Source organism: Didymella exigua (genome assembly GCF_010094145.1).
Source record: "Didymella exigua CBS 183.55 unplaced genomic scaffold M421scaffold_2, whole genome shotgun sequence".
In the NCBI taxonomy this organism is placed as follows: domain Eukaryota; kingdom Fungi; phylum Ascomycota; class Dothideomycetes; order Pleosporales; family Didymellaceae; genus Didymella; species Didymella exigua.
The window spans coordinates 1,370,140-1,391,485 of record NW_022984776.1 but is presented as its reverse complement, the minus strand read 5'-3'; the positions used below and the strand labels follow the sequence as shown (position 1 = coordinate 1,391,485).

At 54.0% G+C, this 21,346-nt stretch overlaps 9 protein-coding genes across 9 annotated transcripts; 6 read left to right on the top strand and 3 right to left on the bottom strand.

Annotated features, from left to right (window-relative positions):
* Positions 1 to 1,384: 1,384 nt before the first annotated feature.
* M421DRAFT_416038 (DUF1183-domain-containing protein) lies at positions 1,385 to 2,667 on the bottom strand. The gene is made up of 2 exons (XM_033590920.1): positions 2,387 to 2,667; positions 1,385 to 2,337 (listed from the first exon to the last, which is right to left on the bottom strand). The coding sequence occupies exons 1-2, from the start codon at positions 2,537 to 2,539 to the stop codon at positions 1,546 to 1,548; spliced, it is 945 nt and encodes a 314-aa protein (XP_033453934.1). The 5' UTR covers positions 2,540 to 2,667; the 3' UTR covers positions 1,385 to 1,545.
* A 121-nt stretch (positions 2,668 to 2,788) lies between these two features.
* M421DRAFT_416037 (PIG-X-domain-containing protein) lies at positions 2,789 to 4,584 on the top strand. The gene is made up of 3 exons (XM_033590919.1): positions 2,789 to 2,980; positions 3,033 to 3,613; positions 3,663 to 4,584. Exons 1-3 carry the CDS (start codon positions 2,796 to 2,798, stop codon positions 4,478 to 4,480), a joined length of 1,584 nt encoding a protein of 527 aa, XP_033453933.1. The 5' UTR covers positions 2,789 to 2,795; the 3' UTR covers positions 4,481 to 4,584.
* Positions 4,585 to 4,760: 176 nt separating this feature from the next.
* On the bottom strand, positions 4,761 to 6,078 carry M421DRAFT_1060 (NEDD8-activating enzyme E1 regulatory subunit; the record flags this gene model as incomplete). The annotated part of the gene is made up of 3 exons (XM_033587112.1): positions 4,761 to 5,633; positions 5,684 to 5,913; positions 5,964 to 6,078. The coding sequence occupies 3 exons, from the start codon at positions 6,076 to 6,078 to the stop codon at positions 4,761 to 4,763; spliced, it is 1,218 nt and encodes a 405-aa protein (XP_033453932.1).
* Positions 6,079 to 6,486: 408 nt separating this feature from the next.
* Positions 6,487 to 8,322, top strand: M421DRAFT_97759 (uncharacterized protein; the record flags this gene model as incomplete). Its single annotated transcript, XM_033598539.1, has 3 exons — positions 6,487 to 7,289; positions 7,336 to 8,142; positions 8,193 to 8,322. The coding sequence occupies 3 exons, from the start codon at positions 6,487 to 6,489 to the stop codon at positions 8,320 to 8,322; spliced, it is 1,740 nt and encodes a 579-aa protein (XP_033453931.1).
* Positions 8,323 to 9,283: 961 nt separating this feature from the next.
* M421DRAFT_1058 (carbohydrate-binding module family 20 protein) lies at positions 9,284 to 11,097 on the top strand (the record flags this gene model as incomplete). The annotated part of the gene is made up of 2 exons (XM_033587107.1): positions 9,284 to 9,512; positions 9,563 to 11,097. The coding sequence occupies 2 exons, from the start codon at positions 9,284 to 9,286 to the stop codon at positions 11,095 to 11,097; spliced, it is 1,764 nt and encodes a 587-aa protein (XP_033453930.1).
* Positions 11,098 to 11,433: 336 nt separating this feature from the next.
* On the top strand, positions 11,434 to 14,012 carry M421DRAFT_202574 (uncharacterized protein). The gene is made up of 2 exons (XM_033588129.1): positions 11,434 to 13,798; positions 13,853 to 14,012. Exons 1-2 carry the CDS (start codon positions 11,769 to 11,771, stop codon positions 13,893 to 13,895), a joined length of 2,073 nt encoding a protein of 690 aa, XP_033453929.1. The 5' UTR covers positions 11,434 to 11,768; the 3' UTR covers positions 13,896 to 14,012.
* Positions 14,013 to 14,552: 540 nt separating this feature from the next.
* Positions 14,553 to 15,864, top strand: M421DRAFT_202570 (uncharacterized protein). Its single transcript, XM_033588128.1, has 2 exons — positions 14,553 to 14,862; positions 14,918 to 15,864. The coding sequence occupies exons 1-2, from the start codon at positions 14,598 to 14,600 to the stop codon at positions 15,790 to 15,792; spliced, it is 1,140 nt and encodes a 379-aa protein (XP_033453928.1). The 5' UTR covers positions 14,553 to 14,597; the 3' UTR covers positions 15,793 to 15,864.
* Positions 15,865 to 16,532: 668 nt separating this feature from the next.
* On the top strand, positions 16,533 to 17,154 carry M421DRAFT_88837 (uncharacterized protein; the record flags this gene model as incomplete). The annotated part of the gene is made up of 3 exons (XM_033597706.1): positions 16,533 to 16,814; positions 16,876 to 17,008; positions 17,063 to 17,154. The coding sequence occupies 3 exons, from the start codon at positions 16,533 to 16,535 to the stop codon at positions 17,152 to 17,154; spliced, it is 507 nt and encodes a 168-aa protein (XP_033453927.1).
* Positions 17,155 to 17,916: 762 nt separating this feature from the next.
* Positions 17,917 to 20,949, bottom strand: M421DRAFT_416029 (cap binding protein). The gene is made up of 4 exons (XM_033590918.1): positions 20,669 to 20,949; positions 20,379 to 20,616; positions 19,153 to 20,331; positions 17,917 to 19,104 (listed from the first exon to the last, which is right to left on the bottom strand). The coding sequence occupies exons 1-4, from the start codon at positions 20,757 to 20,759 to the stop codon at positions 18,063 to 18,065; spliced, it is 2,550 nt and encodes an 849-aa protein (XP_033453926.1). The 5' UTR covers positions 20,760 to 20,949; the 3' UTR covers positions 17,917 to 18,062.
* Between the last annotated feature and the right edge of the window lie 397 nt (positions 20,950 to 21,346).

Here is a 21,346-nt window from a genome sequence, read left to right as displayed (position 1 = left end):
AGGAGGTGGGCACCCCCACGCTGCCTCCCTTAGGAAAGTGGGTTTAGGCCTCTAGCCTATCAAATTAGAGAAATTACCCGTCTATAGCTAGATATTCTGCCCAAAAGAGGTGTTATATACCCTCTTGGATCGGGAAACAGCGGCCCTGAGAAATCCGGGATCTATATTCAAAACCTTTGGATCAAAATACCCAGAGAAACCGTCTTGTTGGCAGCCTCCACGCATGTCAGTCCCGAGGGTCAACAGCCTTTCACCAAGCTCGACCCTCATGTGGATGACATATGAGATTTCTCCCAAACGGACACACGCCGTCTTCGCAAGGGAAGTCCATAGTAGATTTGGAGAACAGTGCAATGGCTGCCAAACGATCACAATGGGCTATTATAAAGCAACTCGCTGAGTAAGATCTCATGGATAGAAAAGCGAACAGTCCCTACCTCGATAAGGATCGATCTTGTCAAAGTTGGAGAAACTTGCCTGCACAAACGGTAAGGTCAGTTGACATACTGACGCTCAGCGCGTGCCAGTACAGCGGTGTACTGATAGTATTCGTCCTTGAAGGAAAATGGTGCCTTTAACATTGCTTTGCTCTGAGCCTTCTCTCAATTTAATTCTCAGTAGATCTGTTTTGCCAGCATCAACTCACTTAAATTTTCTCTCCCTTCTGATTCTACCGGGACTAGATTATGACAATATATATACACCGCGTTACACATAGCCTCCAGTTGGACAGTAACATGAGTAAGTGCGAGCACTCACAATCGCCACCAATATCACAATTCGAGATGATCAATGAGGTCCTGCACGAGCCCAACGCCAACCTTGTCTAAAGATACAGGCCTGGAGCCGCATCTATCTTCGTCTGTAGAAACTCTACGCCCATGACGCGCTTCAATATCGATATCCACAAGCACTGCGGCCAGCGAACAGAGCATGCAAAATAGTCGAAATGCATCACCGAAGAGAACTCCACCCGGTCTGAAACGACGATTACCGAAAACAGCATGCACACTCACCCAAGAACAGCCCGGAAGCTTTCGACACGCTTTCACTGTTCATCGACAGTCCCCTCTTCAGACAACAACGAATACCTTCACGAGGTAGCAGCCATATCTGCCACCGGTCTTCCAAGCCCAGCCTCACTTCGGGAATCCGCAACTCCATCTTTGTTGCCTGACCAGAAGCAATCCGAGGACACCCTTTCCGTGTGCCAGTTCATTGATACTGTCATAAGGTCGAAGCTAATGACACCTCCTAAGCAATGGCGGCTGCATCGTTCGGTGCTCGCACAGCACTCCACCTGATTCAAGCGAAGGCTGGATGGCTGACTTGTATGAAGATTGGGAAGGAGAATGTTCCTTGGAGAGCGGCAGGGAGAGTGAGCCTCAAGATTGTACGAATTGATCTGCTACATGTAAGCGGGCCTCAATGGTCATGAGTGTTCCTTCTGTACCAGTCACTAAGGCTTATTGCGTATACTGATGAAGATATGAAGAATGTGGGTATCATTTTGAGCCAAGGGAAGGTGTCCACTGCAACCACCATTTACCTCCTCGAGGTGGAGCCAAAACCAGTGCTCTCGTGTCTCGTATTTGAGAAGCTGGCGCCAGAGCCCGAGGATGACCTCGAGCTACCTTCGCCATTGTTCCCACCACCGCTGTTGCTGCCCCACCCGTTGTTGGTCTGATTGCCTCTGTTCGCCATGCGTCCAGCTGCGTACCCAGCTGCGGCTCCACCTAGTGCGCCAGACCACATTCCAGGTCTCCAACCCTGGGGCTGGTTTGTACCATATGTGCTCTTGCCTGGTCGTCCCTGATATTCATATGGTGGTGGGGGGTCGTCATTATCATCGTTTCCGCCCCAGCCTCCTCCACCGCCCCAGCCTGGTCGGTTACCGCCAGCAGCTCCGGCGCCTGCAGCGCCCTGACCCCATTGGCGGACAATATTGAAGATGATCCAGCCTGCGACACCGATGAAGACCATCCAGAAGAGTGCGGCAGCGATCTGCTCGCCCAGTGTCTTTGGCCCCTCTCTACCGCTGCCCTCATCGTCACCGCCCCACCAGTGACCTCCGTTGCCCTTGCCGTACCTCTCGTGACCCTTGTCCGTGAGTACGAGCCTGTACTCAACTCCACAGCTACCTTTCAGGATGTACGGGTCTTCGGGATAGTCGTAGCCTTCGCAAATGACGTCTGTGGAGCCGAGCTTGAATTCGTCGGGGAGGGATGCAGTACACGTCCATTGGATGTTCTCGGAGTCGTAGTCGGATCCAGAGTTCTTGCAGCGCATCACATCGACTTCATAGAGACCTTTCGCATTGCCGCCAATGCAGGAGAGCTGAATGCATTAGCACGGCTACAATGTGATGGAGTGATGCTAGACGTACCTGGGGCATGGCATCGACACGGCGATGGGATGTGTCGAGTCCCTTTCGCAGTGTCAGGCTCTGGATGTTGGAGAGCTTGACTTTATCTGAGCGCAAGGCTTGCGCGCCACACGCGCTCAGCAGCGCTGCATATAGAAGAGTGAGAATGCGCATGGCGTCGTTGGGGTGGCAGAGTCTTTGCAGATGATGTTAGGAATATCGAAGGCTATGCAAGCCCATGCAGTGGCAAATTGCGTGAGGACACGGTGTTGACGATCTCGCTGGCACAGGCAGCAATCCAGACTTCGCTGTGAAAGGGCCTCTTTAGCGCGGTGATGTCACTTGTCAGGATCAGGGGTGCGACCGTAAGCGAGAGGCTGGCGCATGTGAGCCCCATCACGCGCCATGTTGACAACACTCAACAACAACCATGAAGGTGCGAATAACGTATGTGGTGACAGAGCCAGAGAGCTTCAACCCTGACCAGATCAATGTCCAGAGAGGGTCGAAGGGAAAACGCGATACTTTCAAATTGAACCACGTCAAGGCTGCGAAAGAACACCGTATCACCCTTGGACTCAACGAGCTCTCCAAACACGAAGCACCATTTGACATGTAAAATACTCCATGACTTAATAGTAACTGGTATGAGGCTGACACGGGTCAGTGAAGTGCTCAAGAAATGGCATGAACTGCACATTCGCTGGTCGCCAGATACCCCCACCAGCACAGCACCGGCTCCATTCACATCACGAGTGTCGCCAGGTCTACATATCTTTTACACACCATCAACAGAAGTCGAGAACCCAGACCTGTGTCAGGATGTACGATTAGTGTTCCGCAGTGTTGACAGGCATTTCAAATGCACAACGTCAAATGAGACAGCGATCAAGATGCCGATGCTTTCAGAGCGCTTCACCATGTCAACGGCGTTGCAATACTACTCGCCATTCTCTGGGGATGACTGGATGGCATCTAGCATCTCAAGATGGATAGAGGGGATGACAGCATCGGCTGACACGCCTTCTTACGTGGACATCGATTACGATAGCATCTCTCAGGCTGTCGTCTGCACAGTTGTCTGGTCGAACAAACCGAGCGACGGCTGGACAGACAAGTACTCAGCCCCCGAAGAGGGCTCAGACTCAACTGTAGAAATCGGCGTCCTGTCTCACGAGGCCAACACTGACCCCGAAGACTACCAATTCGGTGGTTTCCTAACCGTACTAGGTCGAGACGACAAACCAAGTACCGCTCCCCATCTCCAGCTGAAGGCACACAACTAACCCATATCCAGAACCAACGCGCTTCCAAACCCCCACACGGCACTACCCTCTATTGAACCCAGAACCCTTCGACCCAAACCGTCCCCCCAAACTCTCGCCCCTCCGATACAAGACCTCCATCAACCGTCCATCCGGTCTCCATCCAACGCTGACCCTCACCCTGCCTACCTCGCACTTAACTGCACCAGACGCAACATGCAGGCTGCACGCGCACCTCACGCTGCCCTCAGCGCTCTTCATCGACAGATACCAATTCAGCGACCCGCTCTTCCTGTCGTCGCAGAACCTGCTCGCCCTGCGCAGTCTCTCTGGGGCCACGGATCTCGAAGCGCCAGACTGGGTGATCCCGCAATGGGGCAGCGCGGCACTATTCGAGCTTGCCCTGCCACCGTCCACATCCACCTCGTCCTCCGTTGCAGAAAAGAACAGCGCCGTGCACGCCGACCACAACATATCCATCCCGCTGCACCTGCGCTACCTCCCCGCCTCGCCTTCCACACACGCATCTGTCGATGTCCCCTGGCCCGTAGTGTTCTGGGCGTGCCGTGCGGACGAGGGGTCGAAACATGCTCAGAACCCATTTGACAGGCGGCATCTGGGGTACGAAGCGCTGTTCGGGCCGAAGACGAGGTTTATGCATGTGCAGCCTGATTCACAGGCCGGGAGATTGGTAGAGACGATTGAGGTGCCGGTGTTGGATACGAGGAGAGTAGGGGTAGTGGAGGCAGGGACTGTTGGGATTGTGGTCGTTGCATTCCTCGGTCTTTGTTGGGTGCTGTTTGGCAGGCTTGGGGGAAGGAAAGTTGAGGTGGGGAAGAAGGAGCAGTAGTGCGTGGAACAGTCTTTGCGCAATTTATATTTACAAGCATCGCATAAAGCGTAGTCAAGATCAGCGTATTCGAACAAGTGTTCTTCTATATGCAAAATGCCGCGGCGGGCTCTACGTTAGGCCAGCCATTGGGTATCGTTATCCTTCGTCTTCGTTCCTGTTTCTCTTTTCTCAAATGTGCATCCGTCGTCGCTGATCCCTATTCAGCTCAGCTTGATCTGTCGAACGCCTCCTCCCGCCTTATATGTTGGGCAGGTCCTTGCCTCGAGGTGTCACCGACTTAATCATCGATAGAAATGGCCTCGACAGGCATTGGAATCGATGGAAGCGCCGCGATGGGGTTGTCGACGAAGATGGGGTGCAGGGCATAGACCGGGCCAGCACTCTCCTCGCCATCGAAGAGCATCAAGTTCTGGATCGGCTGCTCCCTCTGCCCGAGCACGTTGATGACATCCTGCGCGAGCTGGCCACCCAGAAATGCAGTAACTGGTGCGATCTCGCTACCCACATTCTGCAAGAAGCTGCGTAAGAACTCGGCGGTGAGAGTGTTTGACGGCAGCAGGTGCAGCTTGTGCTTCTCTGTAGCCATCATGGTGAACAACTGCAGCTGCTGCGGGTCGTGCGATGGATAGACGCCGTGCGCCTGGAACTGGTATTCCCACAGTGCACGCACGCAAGTGAGCAGCGGGTGCACTTTCTTCAGCCTGCGATGGTTGCCCGCGATCTCAGGCGGCAGAGGCGAGTCTTTGATGGCCATGATGGGCGAGTAGATCTCCTGCTTGGTCACAGTCTCGACCGACTTGCCGTTCTCCTTCTTCGACGAGGCCTCAATGACGCTGCGCGTTGAGCTCTCAGGACCCACTTGCGTTGTCTTGTTGCTCATCTCGCGCTCGACGACGTATTTGTGCTTGATCAGGTCGGCAAAGATGTAGCCGTATAGACCGTGCGATGCGCCGGCGTAGAAGGGTCGGTTCGCGAGGCGGGCGCAGAGGTTCAGCGTGTTGGTCGAGTTGAAGTCGAGGTCGGTCGTGATGATGACATCGAACTTGGAGTAGAAGCTGGCCTCGGTCTCTGTGCTGATGGGGTTCGTGTACGTGTTGACCTTGACCCGAGGGTTCAGCTTCTGGACCTGAGGAGCTGCTGCTTCGGCGCGCTGTATGGCTGTCAGTAGATGCCACAGAGGCTGGGCGTGTGTCTGCCTACGTTCTTCCCCACGTCCGCGTCGCTAATGAAGAACTGGGCGCCGAGGTCATCTTCGGTTACGTTCTCGTGGTCGGCGAGGGTGATGGAGCCAATGCCCGCCAGGACGAGATTCTTCGCGATCTCGTTTGCCAGCGCCTTGATGGAGACGAGGAGGATGTTGGCAGTGCGGATCTTCTCTTGCGCCTTGACGCCCCAGAGCCGAATTTGTCGGTCGTATAGCGCGATCTCGTCTGCGGAGGAGCGTGAGCAGGCGCATGTGCTGATGCCGATCGAGTCCTACCTGCAGAGATCTTCTCAGACTCGGCCGTGGCAGCGACCGTCTGCCCAGCTGCATCGTCTGCTGGGAAGGTGCCATTGAGCGCTTTGGCATCAGCAGGCGCGGTGAGGTCCGTCATGCTTGTGGTAGGCGCGATGGGCGTGAAGGTTGTGGAAAAGGCGTGCGGGGGCGATTGGCAGGAGGGAGGGGCGAGACAAGCTGGCGGCAAGGCGAGGTAAAGGTGAGAGCAGCACGAGCTCGCCAGACGCGACTCTCAGTGAAGACGGCAAACTCCAGCAATGACGGAATTAAGTTCTGGGGCGGCCTTGCGGCTCTGCAGCGCTAGCGCAACCGCACGTGGGGATCTGTGGGGCTACGAGGTTCGTGGAGATGGCCTCAGCCTCAAGGCCTGTCGCTCCGACACGCTGCACCCTGCAATAATAGACGGCCGTTATACGTTTCGTTCGCTGCCGACCATACTCGCAGATTCTCCGCTCGCCTTCCGACTGCTTTGCGACTCTCATGGGAACCACGCCACACGTCACCGATGCCACGCCCGCCGACGTCGTCACCTCCGCCAGCCGGCTTCTCCTTCGCCGCTGGCCACTTCGACTACCCGCACGCCTCAGGCTCTCCTCCCAGATCGGCGAGGAGTAGCTCGAGAAATGTGCTGCGCCTAGCCGACGAACCGCCAGAGCGCTCTTCCAGCCACTTGGACCGGCTGATCGAGGCCAGGCGCCGTGCGAACAGGCGCCGGCTGCATCGCTTGCTTGGGCCACCACGAGACAGCGACGACACTGCGTACGAGTCGCTGGGGCGGCCGTCAATAGCCAGCTCAAACCGCCCACGAGCCACGCCCAGCGAACGCTACCTCCAGCGCGCCCAAGCACGAATCGACGAGGAGCGAGCGGCCGCTATGAACGCCCCTACCGAGCCGTTCGATGCCCTGAGTGAGCGCCCACCTATCATCGCCGACTTCGAGGAGTGGATCAATATGGCCACCCGTCAGCCAAGCCATGGCGGACCAGACACAGCACAGAGGCGGACAAAGCGGAGAAAGCTTGAGCATGAGCCGAGTAAGAACGCCGAGTACCAAAGCTTCAAGTACGGCTACAAGGGCCAGACGGTCCCTGGACGTCTGCGCATGGAAGTCGTCAGCTGCGATGGAGGCCAGATCAAGCGTGACAACCCTATGAAGATCTACGACGTCGAGAATGTCTTGAAGAGCGACAAGAGCGTGTACTGCAGTGAAAGCTCCAAGTGCAACCTTCTACTCGGGCACTTGGGAGATGCACCCTTTGCCCTGCAGAAGGTTGTCATTCGAGCACCGGACCGTGGTTTCACGTCTCCGTATGTGTGCCCACTCGTGGCTTGATAATCCACTGACAGTCTTCAGCGTCCAGGAAGGACTCATCTTCGTGGCCATGTCGGCAGAGGAGCTCCTGTCTGGCACGTCCACTTACCGATTGCAGCATCGGGTCCACTCGCCGTCAGCTTCTCCCTCGCCTGAGCGCCGTAGATACGTGCAGAACGCGGAACGAATATCGTTAAGGGAAGCAATTGACGATCCAGATGCGTGGCAACACCATCGCCGTCGGTTAGAAGATGATGTCGAAGCACGCATCGAACGTCTCCGGCTGCGTACGCGACGCTTGAACCAAGAACCACGCGCACATGCACATACGGACCCACAGAGGAGCTCGGAGCCTCCAATCGAGAGTGATGAGGAGATTGACTTTGACTGCGACTATACAGCATCAGCTGGCATATCAGCTCCTACACCGCCTCCCTTCACCGTCACCACCACAAGCGAAGAGGAAGAAGAGTCGTCCAACGACGATTATCCTAACGTCGAGACCATGGCCGACCGAATCCAACGCGAAGGCCGCTGGCGGCCTGGCAGTGATGACGAAGAAGAAGACGTAGCACCTCGCCGAGGCACAGGGGCACGCTTCCGCCAACTTCTCGAGACTGCTCAGTTTGCTGATGAGTACGAGATGAGATCGCGCCGAATCAATCTGGGCCCACGCTATCGCAACCTCCTGGATAACACAGAACCGATTCGAGCCAGTAGACTTGCTAGACCGAGTCACATCGACGCCGGTGCTGATGAGCCTGGCAGAGGAAACCTACTCGCGCCTCACGCAAGATTCTTCATAAAGAAGAACAGGAACAAGATCACCCTTCGGTTTGAACCTGCGATGTAAGTCTGTGAGGGGCCAAGCTATGGATTCTCACTGACCTGTGCTGCAGCTCTGGCAGGAATGTATTACTCAAGCTCTGGAGTCCAAAAGACTCGGAAGACGGGAATATCGACATTGAGAGCGTGCAGTTCTACGGATACTCAGGTCCGCGCTTCTTCCAGGCCACACAGGCGTGTTGAATTTCTTGCTTCCCTTAGTTTCGCCACATCTGGTTTGTACCTCCAGAGGGCGCGTTTTGAGTAACGGCATTATGACTTCATGGCTTACGATCTGAGTATCTTTAGACCATCTATTCACGTACGTCTCGGCAGTGTCTTAGTCGATGGCGACTGTATGAACTAGTAAACGATCAAATGAAGACGGCATTCAGGTTCAAGCCGAAATGCTACTCCTTCAATCAAACGGCTCGCAGTCGTTCCTTTTCCTGCCCATGCTTCGACGTTCTCTGGATCTCGCTCGCACACTGTCGGCCCATGATATATTGCTTGGTGTGAAGCCGAACGGCAACTGCCCTGAAACCGGGGTATGCAGGGTTACTAGCCTTGTTCGTAAAGTCGTCGTGTGGCTACAAGATCGTAACACGACATCAGGGCATGATGCATTGGACCTGTATCTGCTTGTGGTGTGGTGTCATGTCGGTCCGCACGACGCGTGAATTCTTTAAGCGCACAGGCTAACGCCCACTTAGGAAGGCGTCATACTCCCCAACACACCACGTGCAGTAATTGGCCAGGATCAAATCTGGGGCAGGAGGTTCGACGTCCGGTTTAGCTTTCCTTTCCCTTCACATGTTTGTTTTGTAGTTCGCGTTCTCACGCCCTGATTGGTGGGTCTAGCCGGACGCTAATACAGCTTCAAATGAGCCTCAGCTGGCCTCGTCTCCCATTTGCCCACCGTCGGACCGCTCTGCTTCAATCATGTTTGTCGTCGTCCTTACGCCTCCGTGGTAATATGGGACTATGCTAGCGCCCGCCGTTTAGTGCCTGTCGATGATTACTGTAGTCGGACAAGCGAGAAGCATGATCGTACCGATGATGCACAACGTCGACCTTATGGTGCTGGATATAAAACGATTAGACACCCTCGAAGGAATGGTCATCAAGCAGTTCAGCAGCTCTGTTTGCAGCATCTTCCAGCACCATGTTGTTCACTTCGGTCCTCCGAGCTCTTCCTGCAGCACTCCTGTTCTCTGGTACTCAGGCGACACCTCTTGACTTTGAGAGTCGTCAAATATCCATCGATGCCTTCATCACCACCCAGACGACCGCTTCAATTAATGGCGTGCTCGCCAACATCGGAGGCGGCAGCAAGGCACCTGGTGTTCCTGCTGGTATCGTTGTAGCCAGTCCTTCGCGCACCAACCCTGATTGTAAGTAGAGTACTTTGATCATGAATTTTCCCTTCGCTAACTGACAATAGATTGGTACACCTGGACACGTGATGCTGCTCTCACATACAAGGCGCTCATTGAGCGTCTCGTGCATGGCGACACAACCCTTCGCCAGAAGGTTGATGACTACGTTTCATCTCAGGCCAAGCTTCAGGGCGTCACCAACCCATCTGGGGGTCCCACTACAGGTGGCCTCGGTGAGCCCAAGTTTAACGTGGATATGACTCAATTCACGGGTGCATGGGGTCGCCCTCAGCGTGACGGGCCTCCCCTCCGCGCCACAGCCCTCGCCATCTACGCCAACTGGCTAGCCGACAATGGCAACAAGACTTACGCTGTCAACACCGTTTGGCCAGTCATCGCAAATGACCTTGCTTATGCTGTTCAGTACTGGAATCAGACCGGCTTCGATCTCTGGGAGGAGGTCAACGGCTCTTCGTTCTTCACTCTTGCTGCGACTCATCGTGCTCTTGCTGAAGGCGCTGCTCTCGCTACCAAACTCGGACAGACCTGCACTGGCTGCGCAACCGCGGCACCTCAGGTCCTTTGCTTTATGCAGAGCTTCTGGACTGGTAGCTACATCGACTCGAACATCAATGTGAACGACGGCCGCACTGGAAAAGATGCCAACTCTCTGATCTCGTCCATTCATACTTTCGACCCCAGCGCCAAGTGTACAGACGCCACTTTCCAACCCTGCTCTTCTCGCGCCCTGGCCAACCACAAGGCTGTCACTGACTCCTTCCGTTCCGTTTATGCCATCAATAAGGGTGTTGCTCAAGGTAAGGCTATCGCTGTCGGTAGATACTCCGAGGATGTGTACTACAATGGCAACCCATGGTATCTCACTACTTTAGCCGCTGCCGAGCAATTGTACTCTGCTCTGTACCAGTGGGACAAGGTCGGATCCATCACCGTCGACTCAGTCTCGCTCGCCTTCTTCCAAGATCTTGTACCTTCCGTCACTGCCGGAACCTACGCCAAAGGCTCTGCCACTTACACCTCAATTACGTCTGCAGTCAAGACCTACGCTGATGGCTACATCGCCATCATTCAAAAGTACGCCCCTTCCAACGGTGGTCTTGCTGAGCAATTCGACAAGAGCACCGGCTCCCCCCTCTCTGCAGTCGACTTGACATGGTCCTATGCTGCCTTCCTGACTGCAACCGAGCGCCGCGCCGGTATCGTCAGTCCAAGCTGGGGCGAGAATTTCAATAACTTGCCCCCCACGTCCTGCACCGGCACGCCCGCCTGCAACGCGAAGATCACCTTCAACGTTCGCGCGACCACGACCTTTGGTGACAACATTTTTGTCACTGGCCAGCTCACTCAGCTTGGCAATTGGGACCCTAACAGCGCGAAGGCTCTTAGTGCGAGCCAGTACACTAGTAGCGATCCTCTCTGGACTACGAGCATTGATCTGCCTGCCTCGACGGTCTTCGAGTACAAGTATATCCGCAAGACGAGTGCGGGTGCAGTTGTCTGGGAGAGCGATCCTAACAGGAGGTACACGACTTCGGCTGGATGTGGCAGCAGTGCGACGGTCAACGACACCTGGAGATGAGGACTTGCTGGGCGTCTGTAGAACACTTTTTGTCATGCGTGAGCAATAACCTGGTTGTCGCTAGACAATTCGACGGTCTTTCGGTGCTGGGAGAGGGTTTTGTTTTAAAGCTTGAACCAGATTTGTTAATGCTAAACATACTCGGCTACTACAATTGCTCTCTGTACGCACTGCTAAGAGCGCTTTTTTTTTTACCTCTACATAGAACTTTCAGGCTTGAACACCTACAGCGGCATGAAATTCGCTAAATCCCGAGTCGCGGGTGAAGCGACCTATGCAGATGCTATGCAGAGCACGTGGGTAGCCAATAGCGGGGTGTCGTATTCAAGGTGGGGAAATGAGAGCTATAGATTTAAGCTCATGCCCACGTGCTTGGCAGCAAAGCTTGGATTGGCACAAAGCCATGACGCACACCTACCTCTACGGTCCGGGCGGCCAAAGCAATCCAGTCGTACGCTCTCCGCCAGTGTCGTGCGCTTTGCCGATTACGTGCAAGGTGCAGAGATCGCATAGCCCGCTCTCTAGCCGGACAAGCCTACTCAAACGCGAGCGACTCCGGATGTGGGAGGCTGGTGCAGTAGAGGTACTTAAGCAGAAGCCAGCCATCATGGTTCTCAAGCAGAGCGAGTTCCCACTGGACCGAATCGTCAACTGGAGAGGCGCGATTGGGTATGATGTTCCCTTCGCTCTCCCAGGCACTTTGTGTACTGATCGCTGGCGCACTTGCCTCCGCTAAGTCGTCCCCTCCAGGCTCGAAGGCTTACACTGCACCTGCAGGCTTTCCGACCTCTGCATTTTCATCTTACTATTTGAGCCCAGCGAAACCGACTGCAGAGCCCCAGCCAGCTCTCTACGACGCTGTTCTCAACATCACTTACCCTGCAAACCTGACGAATCCATTCACGATTCCTCAGAACGACGACGACCCTGTGTTCTTCCCTCCTGCATTGGCCAACTTATCAGAAACACAGACACGTACATTCCTATACGAGATCGTTTCTCAAATTTCCGAAGTTATTGAGGGCAGCAATGTCAACGGCAACTGCTCCAAATGCATCGCGGCTTTGAGTATTGCACGCTCGGCCGCTGTACTTATCCCTGATGCTCTGCCGGAAGCCATGGTCGCGCTCTGCAAGAAGTACAAATTTCACGACGACGAGACGTGCGAAGAAGACTTTGAGACGTCGACGTTTGGTTCTGTATGGGCCCAGGTACTTCGCTATGCGGACGTTGGAGGATGGGATGGCCGGCAGATTTGCAACTCGCTGTCCAGCACCTTTTGCCCGCGTCCGTACACCCTCCCTACGAACACTACTGGACTGTTTCCAAAGCCTAAGCCGTGCAATGCTAGGGTGCCTAAGGCCAGCGGCAAGCGTGTGAAGGTTCTTCATATGTCAGACTTCCACCTTGATCCTCGCTTTGCTGTTGGTTCTGAGGCAAATTGCACGTCTAGCTTGTGTTGTCGTGCAAACAACAATAACAAAGCACTTCCCATCGGTCAGGTTTCGCTACCAGCCAACCCTTACGGTAATTATAAGTGCGACTCGCCATACGATCTCGGACTTGCCGCACTACAGGCCGTTGGCCCATTGACCGGCACTTCCGAAAAAGACTCTCTGGGATGGACTGTCTATACTGGCGACCTCGTCTCCCACGACGGCCAGAGCCAGCTGTCCCGGCTGTACGTCGAGTACGCTGAGGACTCCGTGTATGGCATGTTCAAGACCTACATCTCCGGACCCGTATTCGCCGCACTTGGCAACCACGATAGCAACCCCGAAGCTATCGACTCGCCTCACAACTTGCCCGGACCTCTTGGACAGCAGCAATCGTGGAACTACGACCATGTCGCTGGTTTGTGGCGGAACAATGGCTGGATCAGCAAAGCGCAGGCTGATGAGGCTCGCCTACACTATGGAGGGTACTCTGTTAAGAACCACTACGGGCTGAGAGTGATTACATTCAACACAGACTTCTGGTACCGGAGTAACTTCCTCACCTTCATCAATACCACCCAGCCGGACAACAGTGGTATGTTCAGATGGATGATAGACGAGCTGCAAGCTGCAGAGGATGCTGGCGAGCGAGTGTGGATTGTGGGGCATGTTCTGTCGGGCTGGGATGGGTCGAACCCACTGCCCAACCCCACAGACTTGTTCTATCAGATCATCGATCGCTACTCGCCTCACGTCGTTGCTAATGTGTTCTTCGGCCACACCCATGAGGACCAAGTGATGATTTACTACGCAAACAACGGCACAAATCAATCTGCTGGCAGTGCATTGAACACCGGGTGGATCGGCCCATCCGTCACGCCACTGACAAACCTGAACTCAGGATTCCGTCTGTACGAAGTAGACACCGGCGACTTCAACATCTACGATGCATGGACATTCACGAGCCCTGTCAACAGCTACCCGAACTTGACCGTTACCGGGCCGACATTCAGTCTTGAGTACAGTACCCGTGAAGCCTACGGTTCAGCAGCCGGCTGGTCCTCGAACGATCCGCTCAACGCCACATTCTGGCACCGTGTTACGGAAGCAATGGAGCGGAATCGCACGCTTGTCTCGCTCTTCAATACCTACCAGGGAAAGTCTTCGGTCCAGAGTCCTAACTGTACGAGCGATGCGTGTGCAGTCGCTAAGGTCTGTTATATGCGTAGTGGTAGTGTAGCTCTAGGACAGAGCTGTCCTCAAGGGTGAGTACCGTCTTCTCCTGCACTGTGTGCGATGATTGCTAACTTCTCATGCAGTTTTGGGTCGGTACAGAGCGCGTTTACTGGAAAGAACTTCTAGTGCATAGCGACTGCGATTGTGATCTCGGGTACCTAGCTCTCACAACCCATATCCTGATAAGCCATCGTCCGAAATTTCAATACACTGCGTTCAGCTCCACAGTTGCGAAATACCCTCATGCACTTTCTCTCAGTTTGCCGACTACAACGCGCCTTCTGATGAGCTCCTGATTTCCACCTGTATTCTATTCAGGCCCCCAAATCCTCGCCTAACCTTCCCGCCACTTCATCTACCGCACGCTTCTCATTAGTCCACCTCAACTGTCTCCCTTGGCAGCTGAACATCGTCACCACACAATGCTGGCGGACCTCTGCCTTAGCTCCATGCCACCTTCACCAACGCATCTCACTAACGCACACCAGACTATTTTGTGTGGTAGCCTCGCTTCCAGCCGTGTTTGTGTAGATGATCTTCACTTGGATCTTCTCCGATGTTTCGCCTTCCAGTGAGGAATGCGAGGTACGAATTCGCAGGGCTGTGAGCTAGACTTTGATAAGGTGACCGGTTGGCAAAGCTTGCATGATACGGGCAAGACCCTGGGCGTGAGGCTTGGAAAGGCTTTTCAGAGCTCAAGGGTCACCCAGTGAGCAGATCGATTAGCAAGGCTGTTCGGCGACGCGAAGTGACACGGTACATAAGAACAGCCTTATCAACATTTGTGGAATCTTTTTTGCGTTCCATCATTCCAAGGTTGTTGTTATCATGAGGGTCTACCAATTGTTCGCGGCTACCACGCTCCTTAGACTTGTAGCGGCCAATTTTGGAGATGTCAAACGTACAGACATCGAAATCGATTGGAACGAGGCTAACTACAGCAAAAAAGGCTTTAACCTGGCTGGGGAACCGGCGGCTTTCCTTGAGTCGTTTCAAGGTGTGGAGAAAAACGAGACCATTCCACAGTTGCAGGACCGCAGTACGGAACTGTACGGTCGTCAGCGGTGTCAAACTGGATACGGCTACTGCTCTGGTCAGTTACACCTCGTTGTAGTCGATATACAGCATCTTTGCTGACATCAATCGAGCGTTTGGAAGATGCTGTCCCAGCAGCAATAGATGCTGCGGGTACGGCTACTGCCTCGAGTCCGGCAAAACCTGCTGTCCGAACGGCCCTTGCGGCGCAGGACTGACTTGCTGTGAGAATAAGTGCATGCCTGACGGCGCTTCGTGCTGCCGCAGCGGTAACTACTGCGAAACTGGAAACATGTGCGTTCTATACAATGGGCGAGGAGTTTGCTGCACCGACTTGCAGTGTACTGCAGTAGTTACAGGCGGTACCACTTCGTTCGCTAGGACAGCTACACAAGCCCCTACAGTACCGACGATCACACAGCCGCCGCGGACGACTCAAGTCATCGCCGATAGCTTCACGACGTATTACTGGACAGTGAGGTGGAGGTACTATAGTTACTACTGGACGATCTTCCAGGCCCGCAGCACAGTCACTTATACAATTACGACCTACACAACGATATACACCACGATAGCGACCGATGACAGTCAAGCCTCCGCGCTCTTCGCAGACTTGAGTAAAACAATCGCTTTCTCAACGCCGGCGGAGGCGACCACGCTTGCGAGCTTACTCGATGCGGCGCCGAGTCCGACTACAATGCTGATAACTGCTCTGGATACGGCACTGGAAAGTACGTTGGTGGCTGGGCCGACGTCTCAAGATGTTAATCTGGATTCGCCAGGCGGCGATGATACTACTCTCGGAGTTACGGTGGCTCGGACATCGAGCTCTAGCACTTTTTCTAGCACTTTTTCTAGGACTGCGGCAAGCTCGAGTGCACTGGTTGCTGGAGGTGGTGACAGTGCGAGTGCTGCAGGTACGGCCGTTGTGCAGATGGCGTTCGTTGGACTGGCGGCATTGAGTGGACTCTTGATGTTGTGGCTTTAGAAAGACTTGTCTTTCAGAAGTATTGTCTGTTGTACATTAGTCAGTGAATGACCTCCGTGCTCCGGTCATCTTACATTGCGTTCTTTTGGAAGGATTCAGGGGTTGGCCAAGGACTCAAGATTGGCTGCTGATGCTGACGATCCCCTAGTCTGGGAAGAAAGCGCACGCAATAGCATGCACGTTGCGCGGACCTTGCTCTGTTCCCAGACTTCCAAATATCGACGTTTCCCGGGACGGATGTCTTTCCGTATGAAAGTGCATCCTGGTGCATTCACTCTGTTTATCAACTGAGATTGCGTTCGTCACGCCCATCAAGACGTACCAAGGTGTGTCGAATCGCGACGGGGAGGAGAGCATCGCTCAGGATGTGGCTGTAGGCTGGGTCCTGTTCTTAGATCTCCTCACCGAATAGACGTCAAGGCTGAGGAAAGTTGGGGGCGTTCCGTTAACTCGGAGGGTGGTCCGAAATGAAGGCTGCTGAGTGGCTGCGGCTGTCGTATCCGATGTGAGGCTGACACTAGCAATCATTGAAGCTGCAGATAAGCTGCCAACAATTGAAAGCAGTAGCTCGCATATAGACATGGCTTCCGAATTAGCTCTATGGCTGACGGGAACGAGAGCACCTTCTTCACTGGGACGGTCCTAACCTGGACTGCAGCTACCTCCTATAAAGACTTGGAAGCCCATACGCAGGCAATGAATCCCATTTACGGAGTCTACAGTCCAACTTCTAGCCCAAAATGGGAATTTGCAAATCCATCTTCATCGCAGTCGCCCTGCTGGCTGTCACTCTCCAGCCAATTCTAGCAATGCCGCAACCAACAGCAGCCCCCGAACTCGTCACTCTCAACAAGCGCGCCTGCTCCGCAGACAACTGCCTCCGTGCTGTCCGAAACAACGTCAATTCAGCCATCCCATTCTGCTCGACATACACGACCGCTGCAACTGCGACTATTCCCACCTGGGCAGCGAACTGTCAGGACAACCCCACAAGAGTCACTAGCGCGTGCAACTGTCTTGCGGTATGGCCAATGACCAAGAGCCTTTGAGTTGAGCACGACGCTGACGAGACGATTGTTGCAGACAGCTCCTTTGACCAAGGTCTATGGGCCGACAGACGGTACCAATTATACTATTTTCTCACAGGCTCAGAACATCCGCAGTAGGCCTGAGACCTGGGAAGAGTCACTTACTCAGTGCATAGGCATGTGTCAAGGTAAGACCAAAAGTACATCATCATCTACCTCAGCGCTGACAAAAAAACGAACAGCATCCGGCTCGAACTGCCAGACTTTCTCCCTCGCCGTCATGCCGCGAGACTTTAACGGTGAGCCTGGTGGCTTGACGTTGTGCTATTTGTAAGTGTTGCAACGAGGCTTGGTCGCAAGCATGACACTGACAACTAAAGCTATGCGACCTTGTTCCAACCCGGACTTGTGCAGATCGCCACAAATTGGACAAGTAATGTGGTCTACCAACGGGTGTGAGGGGAAATCATTCCTGATTTCCCGGATGGGGCGAAATTTTACAATGACATGAATGTTTACCGCCTTCCTGTAACGTGTGGAGCCTGATCGACGTCAACGTATTCTCCACCAATGCACTGAAAGAAGTTGGCATTACCGCAATGGCACAATCATTACCCGAGTGTACTCACGGCGTAGTCACAGTCACCATGGTTCAGACTTCAAAGGGACGTTATTTGTACCGGCTCTGGAATCTTAAGGTTCACACGTGGCGGTCGAGACGTACTCAGTCCAGCCCGACGACATCATGCTGAGGATAAGGCAAATCAGAAGGCAAAGGACCTAATGGAAGTGAAGCTTGACTGCCCTGGACTGATGAGTGTAAGGCTGGGGGCTCAGCACGAGTTAGGCTGAACACCACTACCTAAGGCCCGGAAAGAAAAACTACTCAAAGCGATGTTCGACCCAGGCCGAACATCCGTGGTTCTGGCTTGGGGTGTCTGCAATATTAGGCAAATGCACATTTCGATCTCGAGAGATTTAGAAGGAGCGATCGCCGACATGCTCGCCATGTCTTGCGCTCGCAGCCTTAAGCGTACGGTGAAGTTCTGATCCTGCAAATTAGCTAGAGAATCGTAATGTGAAAGACCGATGAGCTGCAGGTGCGTTCAAGATAACTTTGCAGTATGTTACACTATCTGACGGTAACCTTCCCGCTGTAGGCCTTCGAAATGTCCCGAGTCTCTCCTGACTCTCTACGTAAATGCGCCGAATCATAAACTTTTAGCTCGCTGTTATAGATGCTCAGGCAAGAGACATCTGTGCCTCGCCATTCGTGGCCTCACCGTCTGCGCCCTCAATATCCGGCTCAGCAGCTAAAAACTTAATCCTGGCCTCGACCGCCTGCTCTCCGACGACAGACTCCTCGACTTGAGCCTTGCGCAGGAAGGTCTGGTGCCAGCGTCTACCCCATGCCTGGATGAGCTGCACTTCTTCTTCGGACAGCGCGCCGCTAGTCTTCTTTTCCATCAATACGTCGGCTGAGCCGTCAGAAACTCCGCGTGTAGAATCCTCGATGTACTTGAAAAGCTCGCGGGCGTTGTCACGGTCCTTGGCTAGAGTTGCATCGACCATCTCGATCTGGTCTGCGGGCAGGCCCTTTTGAATACGAGCTGATGCGATCTGGCGGTTACGGTTCGTGACCTTGGCGACTGTGTTTGAGACCATCTCAAGCACCCAGCTTTCAGTCAGAGCCTCGCCAGCACCCAAGTGGCTACCGAAGACCCACTGAACAACGGTCATGGGTGCGAGTATGGTGTAGTTGAGCAAGATGTCGATGATCCTGACGGCGACACCTGGTTGGTCCTTCCAGTACTCGACTACACTTGCAACGATCTGGCGTCGCGCAACTTCATTCTGTGAGATCTCCAATAGGCGGTCCTTGCCTCGCTCAATACATGAGAGAACGTGAGAAAGTGACTTTGCACCAAGTCGACAGATCGCGGTGACAAAAGCATCGGTTGAGGGCACCAGCACTTCGGTGATGCCTTGCTCGACAGCTTGCTCGTGGATCTTGTTGATGGTAGCTTGGACCTCCTCTGGCGGAGCCTTCTTCCTGAGCTGATGCAACAATGCCTGGCCTTCTGCTGCGTAAGGGGTTTGCTGGTTGTCGTACTTGAAGTCTGGACTGTTGTCCTCATCAAGGCGCTCAGGAATCAGCGAGTGCATTGGCTCAGGCAGTGTCGATCTGACACGCTTAGCAAAAGACAAGCGGATCTCCTTGTCGAGCGCAGCAAGGATGAAGGCCTTCTTCGGGTGCAAGTTTGTCAACTCCAGATCGTCGAGCCTGTGCATCAGTTAATGTGGTTTCTTGAAGCAATTTGTTAGCACTTGCCATTCTGTCCACCTCCATCGGAACTCGAAGTTGCTGAGATGGTGCGAGAACCAGTCTAGGAATCGGTAGCCCAACTCGAGATCCAGTACGGGCAGGCTCTTGTAAATGGTACGAATCGCACGTCCGAGCGAAGGCGCTATAGCCTGGGGTGCAACCTTGCAGCATTGTGTGATCACAGAGTGATAGAACACCAATTTGTGTTCCGCAGATGGTAGCTTGAAAAGCTGCGAAAAGATGGCATCGATGATCATGTCTTCAGACTTGTACTGGACTTTGCCCTCGGGTTGGTCCTTGAACTTATCAAGTGGTGTTCCCCGCTTAGCGAAGGCATCGATCGTCCAGTAGCAGTCGACATCGACCAAGAACTTAGCGACCATATCACGATTGAAGTCAAGCTGGTTGATTGTGTCAACGATGGCGTCGCGGATGAGCGAAGACGCAATGTCTGTCGTTTTCGGGACAGTGTTGGCCTCCTGGTCTGCAAACAAAGAGAAGTAGGCCTCTGGGAAAATGGGTCGCGGGCCAGGATTAATCAAAGAGGGCACGTTGAAGGTTGGGAATGCGTATGTGGGAGGGGCTGCAGGCAGTGTTTCGGCGTCCTCTTCTTTGGCGGCGGACTTGCGCATTGCTTCAGGGTCGAAATGTGGGATGCAAGCCAACGCGAATCCAGAGCCAGCCTCTGCTGTAAGCTGTGCTTGCAGGAGGCCAATGACACTGTGGTAAGCCATCGGCTTGACGTCCTCCTCTCCCACGTACGAGTGAATCACGCTCTCGATGGGGAGTGCGTTGCCAGCCACAATTCCAGTGTTCTTGAGCAGCTGCTGAGCTTGTTCGTGGAAACGGTTACCTCCTGCTACCACGGCGTAGGGGATGGTCAGAAGGATGATCTTGACCAGTTCGATGCCCACCACGTCGTTCTCGTCTTCACTCTGTAGATCGACGATTTTGTCGAACAACTGGCCCAGGAAGCTGAAGATGCCGTCATCTTGGTACAGTGACTGTAAGCAGGCGAAGAACCTCAGAAGCAACTTGAAGTCCTTCCACTCGCCAGCATCTAGTGCCTGCTGTGCGCGATCGCCCACACACTTCATGGCTTCAATCGTGATCTCCGGCTTGACGTCGTTTCCGTAGAAGGCGACCGCGGCGACGAAGGGAATCTTGAAGGGCTGTTCGATGATGCTGTATCTGTTAGCACTACGGAATCGAGGGACAAGGCGCTCACTTACAGCTGCACGAAAAGGTCAAAGAAGTCCGATCGGAGGCGCTCGTCGTCAAAGTGCTCTCCCAAGTATGTTGCGATGTCAATAGCCTCGTCCTGTGGTAGCTTGGTGGAACTGGCGATGTTCAATAGCAGACGCCGTAGCTTAGGGAAGGGCGGCTCTTCATAGCGGCGACGAGGAGGGTCGTCTCGGCGGCGTCTCTGAGGTCCGCGGCGGTCGTCTCGGGGAGCGTAGTTGTCTTCATCTGCGTTCAATTAGCTTTTGAAGCGCATAATCGAAAGTTTTGGGAAGCTTACCATCACGGCGGCGCTTGTTTCCCCCACCTCGATAGCTGTCTGTGCCGCGCCTGTCGTAGTCGCGCTCTTCCTTCACGTCGAGATCCGCCATTGCTGCAAAGAAAATAGCCTTGGACTTGTGCTTGACAGCCTCTGGCGAAAGGGTCCTATGTCTGTAGTGGTCGCGTCGTTGATGAACGGCGTCGCGATCTAAGTACTGTATTTAACCAGGCGTATAGCAGTTGGAGCAGCGATAATGAGTGTTGTATGTGCGGTGTGGTGAACGTCGACGTCGATGCGCCTTGATGGGTCGCGGAGCAGGAGCTACGTCGAAGCTTTGGAAGTCGCGACCAGTGCGCGCTCGCGCTTCCTCGTTATAGTTAGCGTGCTTTTGTCGGACGTGCTATTACTTCAATTATGTTCGGAACATCATTCATCGAAACGTCTTCACACAGCAAATCTTGATGAGAACCCTGTTCTTGCACTTTCAAAGGATTCGTCAGCTGTCGTCGACGCTCAGCAGACATGAAGTCGAAGTCCATATCGAGATCAACCAAATCGACTGGAGGGCCTCGGCGGAGACCGTTGGCCGAGATGTGCCTGGCAGTTGAGAGCATGTCGACTGTATAGCAGGAGGGACAGTCCAAGATACCATAGGTTTTAATACAAGTATGACCTGTTGCTTGGATCTGAGTAAAG